The sequence below is a fragment of the Poecilia formosa genome, unplaced genomic scaffold, assembly GCF_000485575.1.
Source record: "Poecilia formosa unplaced genomic scaffold, Poecilia_formosa-5.1.2 Scaffold29, whole genome shotgun sequence".
NCBI lineage: Eukaryota > Metazoa > Chordata > Actinopteri > Cyprinodontiformes > Poeciliidae > Poecilia > Poecilia formosa.
In genome coordinates, this window is record NW_006799968.1 from 440,230 (window position 1) to 450,620 (window position 10,391).

A 10,391-nucleotide genomic window follows, 5' to 3' on the forward strand; every position below is an offset into this window, starting at 1 on the left:
TGTGCGGGCAGGCCGGTCCGCCAAGGAGCTGCTCATGACTCTGCCCTGTCCCTCTGCACAGACTGTCAGCAAGTACAACTCGCAGTACCACAAACTGTTCCCATGCGTGCCCAAGGATGAGATCCTCATGAAAGGTACCGTCACCGTGTCAGCTTTTACACTGTGCGCATGAGCTGCTTGTGGCGGGACAGCATGTACCTGCCATGTGAGGAAATCAGGACTGTGTGTGCGCGCGTGGGTGTACGTGTGTGTAAGTTGTTGTGTCATTTTGTGGTGATGTCATCAGCTGAAAAAAAAATCAATTTGTGTCTAAACTTTGAAAAACAAGGTAACTAAAAATGTGTCTGTTTTAGGTGAAGTTTGCCTGTAGCAGTAAGCGATCGATCAGTGGATCAATTAGTCGCATGATAAGTTAAAATGAGCTTGATGATTCACATTCTGATTATTAATGGTTTTTTGAAGGGCAATTTTGGTTACAGAGACATTAATGCATCTCATTAATGTTTTTTGTTCTAAGTGTTTTTTATTTGTTTTGTTTCATTTTTGGATATTCAGATCCAGACTTAAGACTTCTTGACAAAATTAAAGTTTATTAGTCTTTGAGAGGGCAAACTTGCATTATTATGCCATCATCAGTATATCACTTTAAAATGGTCTTCAATATTATTATTTATCAAAATAATTACTGGGACAGAGATTTGGGGCCGATTTCCAACCTCTGATTTTACGAAGTTGTGACTTGCTGACGCACTGCAAAAAACACAAAATCTTACCAAATATTTTTGTCTAGTTTCTAGTAAAAATATCTTTCTATGCTTGAAATAAGATCAAACTAGCGTACAAGTAACTTTTCAGCAACATAGGGGAGCTTGTTTTCAGTCCCTTATAGCACTAGAAAAATATCTTATTAGTGAAACAATCTGCCAGTGGACTTTTTAAAAATATCAATATTAATTAATTATTTACTTAAAACAAGCTCTTATATGTTCCAGAAAAGTTACTTGTAAGTTAGTTTTGTCTTATTTCAAGGATACTAAGATATTTACACAGGGAAACCAGACTAAAAATACTTAAGATTTTGTGTTTTTGCAGTGCAGAGTTTAGCTTTTAGCAACCTTTTCTGTATTAATTAAAATGTTAGTAGTAAATATTGAGTAAAACAGATCAGTTTAGCGGAAGTGGATTCAGTTTTCTTCTTGTTTTTTTTAAGTCTTCCTCTTTGTCAGCTGGACATGCCTGCATAGAAATTAAAACTGTAGGTACATTTCTACTTTTAAGTTTAGAAGAAATCCATCATTTAAAGAACTATCGCAGGATTTTTTTTTTTTGCCAAATTTTGTTATTGTGCATAATTTTAAAATACTCTAGCTTCTAGTGTTTTTTATTATTATTGTTGTTTTTGACTATTAAAAACTGTTAAAAGCTTTAAAAATAGAAAGACGAAGACAAAAAAACACATTTATTCTGCATAAATAAATACATTTGTTGCAACTCATTAATCCTTGCCCTTTTATTTTTTTTATTTCGTAAGTTCCTGCATGAAAACATTTTTATACCTGGCTAACTTCCCCGCCCCCAAGTGGAGAAATTCTGTATTGCATCAGTGAGAATATCTGGAAAGTTCAGTCAAATGCATCGTTAGAAAACCGTCCTCCAGGCTTTGGGGAATATTTTTTGTTTCATCCTGGGAATTCAAAACCAGAACATGGTCCTGATTTGGAAACATGTAAAGTATAAAACAAACCCCAGCACTGAGTCAACTTCTGTTCTGCTTATTTTATTTCCTGATCATTGCTTGGAGTTTTCCGTCTGGGACTGTGTGATGTTAAACTACAGGATGTCGGACGTGTGTTGTTTCTTTAACTGTTGTGCTCTTGTTAAGTATTTTGTGCTTCTTCTTTTGTCAGTGTACTCCTGTGCTCTTCTTAGAGACATCCTCCTGCAGGGCCGCCTCTACATCTCCAGAAATTGGCTGTGTTTCTATGCCAACCTCTTCGGCAAGGACATCAAGGTAGGAGGCAGCTTAATAAACTCACAGTGACTGTGGGGGAAACTTGATCCGGGCGACTTTTAAAGTCACAGCCTGGCAAAGCTGATTGCACAGCTTTACAAATGGTTTCGCTGGAAGTCAATCAGGATTAGGAGCAAACTGGAAGTCCCTCTGTCTTTATTCTTCGTGTTTTTAACCTTTAACTTTACTCGTCTCTGAAATGTTTCACTTTGATGTTGGACTTTCCAGCTCTTCCTTCAATTTCCTTGAAACTCCAGAGGTTTCAGTGACAGTAAGCCACTTATTGAAGCCGCATTCCTCACATTCTGACTCAATAATGCAGGTTTTGTGTCCCTGCTGGTTTTCTGCAGGGCCCGTCTCTTTGCTCTTTCTCTCCTGCTTTCTCGCTCTAGCGGTTTAGAGGTCAAATCCAAGGTTTGTGTCTTCCTGAAAAGTTCCTTGTCGTTCTGCTCAGGTGGCCATCCCCGTCGTTACTGTGCGACTTGTGAAGAAGCACAAGACGGCCGGCCTGGTGCCCAATGGGTTGGCCATCACGACCGACACCAACCAGAAGGTAGACGCTTCAGCCAGAGAGATAATAAACTAACAACTTAAAGTTAGCCTAATTTAAGGTTAGCCTATTGTTTTTTTTCTGCTAGTTTCTTATAGGGGATCATAAAAAAATATTTGGGTATGAATAATTTTTTATGTTAGAAGGCTGAAAAGTTTGGGAACCACTGAAATAACCAACGAAGAAGAGGTGAAAGACTTCAGCTGAAATCACTAATAATGACCTTAAGTGCACTAATTAGACAAAACATTAGGTCCACTAGCAAGTGAAGTGAATAACACTGATTATCTTCTCGTCATGGCAGGACAGTGGGTGGAATAATAGTTAATACAACTCCTGTTATTCTCTTTTATCTCCTCAGTATGTTTTCGTCTCCCTGCTATCAAGAGATAGTGTGTATGATGTCCTCCGCAGGATCTGCACACACTTACAGGTCCGTGAACACACACACACACACACACACACACCAGGTGTACTTATTCATTAAGTCCATGTGGCAGCGTGTCAAATAAAGAGGCGTCTGTGTTTTTTCCCCCTGCAGGTCAATGGGAAGAGCCTGAGCTTAAAGCAGTTCATGGAAGAGCCGGTCTTATCGCTGGTGAGTGAAAGTCTTTCACAAAACGCCGTAAAATCGTCCAAATTCAGCCATCAAAAGCGCCGTTGATGGGTTTTATGAAGCGCGGAACGATCCGAAGCTGAGGGTCGACTTCGCAAAGAGGAGATCGATCGATCGTTCTGCCGCAGCTGCAGCCATGTGGTGAATTATTCCCCGGGTTGGCCCGATGCTCTCTGAGGTCACCTTGTGTTGCGGCGCTCTGTTAGCTTCCTGGCTTGTCCTTGATATTCTCTGTAACAAAAGTGAGCATGTTCAGTTGAAAAGACTATTTAGATTTTTGTTTCTCAAACAGGTTTTCTAAAAACAAAGAAAACAAGTAACTAGTAGGACAAGAGAAAACATGTGATTACATAACCAAGAACAAAATAATAAGCTTATCAACTACTTTTGTGTTTGAAAATGAGAAGGAAGACTGATTTAACCTACCTTTTATCTCAGTTTGATGAAACGTGTCACTTACCAGCTCAGTAATGATCAGAAATGTTGTGGTGGCCATATCCCTGTTGAATTTACTATGTAATAAATAACATTACACAAAAACAAACTGATTCCAAACTGACTCATAACAGAACAAGCAAATAATAATAATAATAATAATAATAACCGGACATACAGCATCAGAATAATCTCCAACTTTTTGCCAATGTATACAGATCATATAAATTATAAAACAAGCAAATAAAAGAAAAAAAATCCTGATAATAGTTTTTTGGGGGACTCCTGACCCAAATGATTATTTATTTTATTCAAAAATGAATTGGAAAAAAATGTTGCCAGGAATTTCTTTATGCTTTAAATGAAAAATAGTAAATTATTTAACAGCCGTGTTATATTTTCATCTTCATGTCAGGTTAGAACCATAAATGTTCGTGAACTGGTTTGTTGAGTAACTGGACAGCCTCGTCTTTCTGCTGTGCTGCAGGATGAGTTCCCGGCTCCGGATGAGTTCCCAGTGGTTGACGAGTTCCCGTCGGTGTTAAAATGGAGACGGAAACCGTCTGTGGTGTCCGTGTCCTTGTCCCTTCCCGACCTGCTGGGCAGCTCCACCAGCGGCCTGGGAGCAGCAGACACACCCTTCAAGACGGAGCCGCCACTGGAAGGTCACACACACACACACACACACACACACACACCTATTCAGTCTCTGATGTTTTGTGCACATATTTAGTCAGTGCTATTAAACATTCGTCCAGAAAATATTTTCCAGAGGTGAATTTACTTTTCTATAAATTGAATTAAAAAGGTCGAGCCAGAAAAACAAAACAAAACGAAACAAAAACAAAAACTTAGCTCCCCCTTTGCTAAATCTGGACAGGAACCACCGTGGGACACAAAATAGGATTCCCATTTTTGTATGAATGTGAGAGCAAATGAATGATCTCTGTTTGGATTTTTTTTTTCTCTTACGCAACAAGATGGAGATTAAATCACGTGGAGGATTGTATTAAAAAGCTTTGTGCCCGTGCGGATTAAGTTGAGATTATCACAACAAAACGTCTGCCGTGAACCATGTTCTGGAAAATTCTGGATGGATGAATGTTTTGGTGCTCTGGGCAGCATGTTGAATATTTCATAGACCTGATGCTTATTGTTGACATCACCAACAGGTCAGAGTAGACCTTCCTTTAGTTTTTTTTCCTCAACAATTTTTACTTCAAATCCAAAATGGCTGCAAAATAAGTACAAAACAGAGAAGGTGATAAACTGCATGGTAATCCCATTGATTCAGTTTTCATAGCAACTCGCATATAATGAGCGTCTTGCTGTCACAATATATGAAAAGTGTTTACACTTTGTCATAAAATACATCAAAGTTAGCAAGTTGACGGAAATAAATGAGGATTTTAGCACCATCAAGGTTGCTTCATAAATTTTATTTACTAAAAACGTTGGATAACAAAAAAAGATGACCAACCAAAAAAAAGGTCTTTTCCTTCCTGTTTCTGAACGATGTGACGTTCAAACCCACTTCATCTGCTCTAAATGTAACTTCAAGGCCTGAAACTTCTTTTATCGCACACTTATCCACTTCTCTAATCAAAAGTCAAAATAAGAACTACTAATAAACAGCACTTCAGAGGATGATAGCAGGTTCTGCCTGCTTGAAATCAAAAGCTTAAGAAGTGTTGAATAGTTAAATATTTTTACTCATATCAATGCAGTAAACTGCCTATTATATGGCGCTGTGTTTTAACTAAACTTTTTAACCTGCTGCTACTCCTAACCCCTTGTATGTGTGAGTTATGATGACCCCACTGTGCATGTTTCTGCCTGTTTTAAATCATCTTTGATTAACAACATAATAATTAAGCTGCAGGAGTTTTTCATATGTTCACTCATATGAACAACATGCATTTAGACGCTCAGGTGTGTATGAGACATAAATTAATACTACGATTAAGGACCAAAGCATAAATAATATAAGCAGCCAAATACTGTATTTCCATTTGTAACAATGTTCACCAAACCAAGAAAAAAATTTTGTGCTTTTAACTTTTGTTTTTGTTTAGCTGTGTTTCACTTCTCTGGCCTTTTTGTAATATGAAGAAGCATCATAAAAAAAAAGACACTAATATTATCTTAGAAATTGCCACCAGTTTGGGTAGAAATGTTTTGGTTAAAAACAACTTAAAGTTACAGTTTTATAGTGAAAATGTGTTTATTCTTACTACAGAAACACTTGACGTATTTAAAAAAAAACAACAACTCAGTCACAAGTAATAGGCAAAAGATCAGGGAAAATATGGAGAATGAGACACGATGTCCACTAGTGAACACACGATTCTTTGCCATTTCCTCCCAGCATAAAGACAGAAATGTTAACAATTAGTCCTTAGTCGCTATGTGAAGCTACCAATATTTATTTTTCCTAAAGACTGGCAAAACCATCTACAGGTGCTCTTCATTTCTGGCTACATGTTTTTTTTCTGATGTTGCCAGTAAGTGGCAGTATATGGAGTTCACCCACTAAAGTCCAGTTATAAGATGATGAGCAGCAGCAGCAGCAGCAGCTACTCACTACCCAGGAAACAGCTTTATAGCCAAGAATTAATGAGAATTTTGCCACAAAACAAAGTTTTTCTGACAGCCACAGATTTTTAAACGTTTTCCTTCGACAGTTTTTATGTCGAAGGAAAGATTTAAAGATTTAATCTGAGCACACATTTACTCAGGTTTTCACAAAAAGTCAAAGCTAAAAAATGGAATATGTAGGACAGTCGAGTAATGTTAATGGTGTGGTGTTATGGTGTGTGTGTGTGTTTCAGAGAGAGGTCTGCAAACAGACAGAGGTCTTTTATCAGAGCCGGTGGCAGAGTTGGGTCAGATGGAGTACCAGCTGCTCAAGTTCTTCACCCTGCTGTGAGTGGATGAAGGGGCACACACCACCTTCACCTTCTCCAACAGCTGACTCGTAGCTCCACACACACACACACACGCACACACACACACACACACACACACACACACACACACACTGGGCTTTAATGTGCTGATATAAATAGGAGGTGATTCAGTCACAGGAGATGAGAGCTGCTGAAACACTCAGTCCACAGAGAAACGCCCTCCGATGAACCGTTGCTCACCACAATGTCTCTCACATTATGTCACAGAGCGACATGCGCTTTGTCATCTATTTCTGTACATCATTTGTTTTATTAGCAAGCTTAACCTGCTGAGTGAAGAAATAGAGCTCAACCTCATTCACTCATAAAATACACACCCAAAGCACATATCATGCATAATAGTTGTAATCAGTATAGTTTTATGCAGCTGTTTTAGATTTAGACACAACATAAAATTAAAGGTGTTATAGATTTATGGCAAAATTGGGAAAAATCATCGTCAGAAACAATTAAAACGACCCAACAAAAAGATTCAACAAAATAATTTAAAATCTATAATCTTAGACGTCTAAAATGAGTCAATTGTTTTATTTACTTTTTCTTATTCATAATTTACTTTAGTATCAATATCCATATTTATTATTTGATTTAGTTATGTTGTAAAAAAAAAGTAATTTAATTGGGAAATAGGGTTATATTTGTAGGTTATTTCTTTTGCCCTTTAATTTTCACTCATAATAATTTATTCATTAGTTAGTTTCTGCTCCAGTCGTATGTTTTATTCATGTATTTCCTTCTTTCTTTCTCTCTTTCTTTCTTTCTCTCTTTCTTTCTTTCTTTCTTTCTTTCTTTCTTTCTTTCTTTCTTTCTTTCTTTCATGTCACAATAACTTTAAGTTTGTTTTTGTATTCATTTTATTTACAATTAATAATAATAAAAATTCTACATTTTTTCAGTTTTGATTCATAAAATGTAAATGTTTTTAAACATAAATGTGTGAATATGTCAAAAGAATTTATTAATCATAAACGTATTTTCATTTTCTCATGTTGTCCACAATGTTTCAATTTATTTTCGTTCATTTTGTAAATTCCTGCGTCAGCTGTTAGAGGAAGGGACGAGTTCAAATAAGACTAAGACTTTTTAAATGAAGAGCATTAAGACAAAAATAGAATTAAGAAAATAAGTTTGAAGGAAATTAGAAAACAGTAAAAACACAATACAGCAAATGTTTTAGCTTTCTTCTTTTCAACTGTTACGGATACATGACAGGACAGCAAACACCGCCCCCCAGTGTTCATTCAGAAACATTACAGCTCTCTTCCTTGGTGTTACAGAAGCATCTCAATGTGTTTGTCTCTTCTTCTTTCATCAGAATAATCCTCCTCATCCTCTCATCGTGCTATCTGGCCTTTCGTGTGTGCAGTCTGGAGCAGCAGCTCTCCTTCCTCAGTAACCCAAATCTGCCCCTCAGAGAGAGGTAACACACCTGCAGGCAGTGTGACTAAAAAAAAAATAAATAAAGTAACAAAGACGGATATGTTTTCTTCAAAACAGTGGAAATCTTGTACATACTTAGATGAAATCAATTCATGTTTGTACTGAATAGCAAGTTTTGAGCAAAAGTTTTGTAAAACTTTTCATTGCCAACGAGCGCTTTTCGCACGCCATGAACGCTAGTGGAGCTATTTTTTTCACATCATATTTTGGTAACTTTTTCTGAGCTTTTTTCTCATTAAAATTACTCCCCCCCACCCCCCTCCATAATGTAAGACATTCTTCTGGTCAAATTGCATCTTTATTCACCTAATATTACACAATATTCTTGTAATGACACAAGAATTCTCCTTGCCTGAACCTAATACTCCGTCGTACAACTCACAGGAGTGGGAACTGAAATAAAAGCCACTTTTGTGAGTCATTTGTAATTTATTTTTTTTTTAAAGGAAACCAGGAAATAAAACAGATTAAATACGGATTTGGTATTATTTCATTTTTAATCCATATTGCCCAACCTCATCTACTTCACTAGTTCTGTTGCTAAGAATGTAAGGACATAATAATTATGCATACAGGGATAAAAACTATCTGTGCCATTAGGTTTCCACTAACAACACTGTCTTCTCCTGTTCCAGGTAACCTCTGCCTTCCACTTTAAACCCTCTCTCTTCAAGCTTGGAGCCGATGATGCCCCCCCTCCACCCACCACCTCAGCACAGATCCAGGATCAGAACAAACCCTCCATCCCTCCTCGGCTGCATCATCAAGGTTCCAGGCATCTATAAGGTCCGGGACGACCACCCAACCCAAGATCACTTCCAGACTATGCAAACAGACTGTATATTTATTTCTAAATAGAAAGTAGATTTTGTTATAGATTGTCAGCAGGTCATATCGCAGATGTGCTTCAGTGTGAAAAGTGGGGGGGGGAAAAAGATGCTGCTGAATCCTCACTGCTCTGTTGTGCAGACGGATGAGGAAGACGTTTGATGTTAAAATATTGAGATGTAAGTAAGAAGGAAATGTTTGTATTTTTTTGATGGCTGCCAGCGTGAGTGAGCCGTTTGTTTATATCAAACATATTTTTGACTAATTGAGCAAACTAGTTTAATTTTAGAGGGAGAGTTAAAACTAGCAGTAACGTTGCACTTTTTCTTGTAAAGATGAAGTCCGAATCGTTTCAGCCACGTGTCGTATCGTGTTTTTTTTTTTTTCTTCAGTAAAAGGTACTCAGTTGTCATCTTAAAGGTATTCACAGAAGAAGGTCATGTGAGCACAGAGATTTCACTTGTTTCTAGTGAAACAGAGCAATAATAGCTTTAAAAAAGAGTGGAGTGATTAGATAAAATTTTGTTTTTCATCACATTTATGAATATCTGTGTAAAAAAAAAAGTTGCTTGGATTCTTTTACTCAAACATTTCAAGTGAAGATGTTAGTCTTTAAGAGTCAAACAGAGTGTTTGTTTTATGATGTTTGTCTGAGGATATTTAATGGATTTTCTATGGATGATGATGTATTTCTGGATGCTTTTAAATTAAATCTGCGACTATGTTAAAATGACAAAGACTTTGTAGCTTTCTGCTTTGCTTTCCGACAAAAAGAGCGACAGTCTTGAAATTTTCTTGTTTATCCTGTTCTTTAATTGCCTTTCAAGATGAACTGGAAAATCACTGAAACTTTATCCAATGTTGTAAATCAAGGGTAGAGAAATATTAACTTCGGGAAAAAGATGCTCCTCTACAAGATGTAATTGATTTTGGATTGTGCTATTTGTAATTTTTACCTCATAATAGACCTTAGCCTTAGCCTGGCCATTGCCTTCCTTCACAATTTGCTCGATTCTCATCTCTCTTCACAGCTTTGCCTGGGCTTTCTCCCATTGACTTGGATTCTCTCCTGCAGAATTTCAACCGGATCAATAAGTGAACAGAAGGAAAAGTCGTGAACGATGATGTTGATTTTCTGCGTTGTGTTAGAATTGTAATCTGCCTGTAGTTTTGGCAACAGCAGTGGAGGAAGTGAACAAAGCCGTTCAGTCCACGTTGGCCTCGCTTCCAAATATTGAATTAACAGTAACGGCCATCTTGCTCGTCTCGGTTCTTCTCTCTTTGCGGTGGACGATGGTTGTTTACAGTGCAGGGAATTTCTGGTAAGCTTCATGGCATCAAACTGGCATATTACATACGTCACGCCCAAATGTTTACAATTAGGTAATATTTAAAACCTCGACAGAGTCCACGCCTGCGGGAAGCGATTGTTTCTCAGTAGCCCAGAACCTCTGCACGAAGTGGAATGACGTGTTTTTAGAAAATACATGTGGAATATTTTCTAAAATGATACAGAAACAATTCTGAAGTTTTTTCTTCAAC

At 37.4% G+C, this 10,391-nt stretch overlaps 1 protein-coding gene across 4 annotated transcripts in view; it reads left to right on the forward strand.

The window, feature by feature from the left end:
• The window catches only part of gramd2aa (GRAM domain containing 2Aa), a 35,837-nt gene extending 26,258 nt beyond the window's left edge, over nt 1-9,579 (forward strand). For 3 of the 4 annotated variants that reach the window (XM_007548988.2, XM_007548992.2, XM_007548991.2), the window contains exons 4-12: nt 62-134; nt 1,908-2,011; nt 2,466-2,564; nt 2,923-2,994; nt 3,103-3,159; nt 4,076-4,277; nt 6,444-6,537; nt 7,897-8,001; nt 8,657-9,579. In XM_007548988.2, coding sequence (XP_007549050.1) covers nt 62-134; nt 1,908-2,011; nt 2,466-2,564; nt 2,923-2,994; nt 3,103-3,159; nt 4,076-4,277; nt 6,444-6,537; nt 7,897-8,001; nt 8,657-8,660 — 810 coding nt within the window. In that variant the 3' untranslated portion in view covers nt 8,661-9,579. The remainder of the gene's footprint in view (nt 1-61; nt 135-1,907; nt 2,012-2,465; nt 2,565-2,922; nt 2,995-3,102; nt 3,160-4,075; nt 4,278-6,443; nt 6,538-7,896; nt 8,002-8,656) is intronic. The other variant, XM_007548989.2, reaches the window with a different exon arrangement.
• The last annotated feature ends 812 nt before the right edge of the window (nt 9,580-10,391 follow it).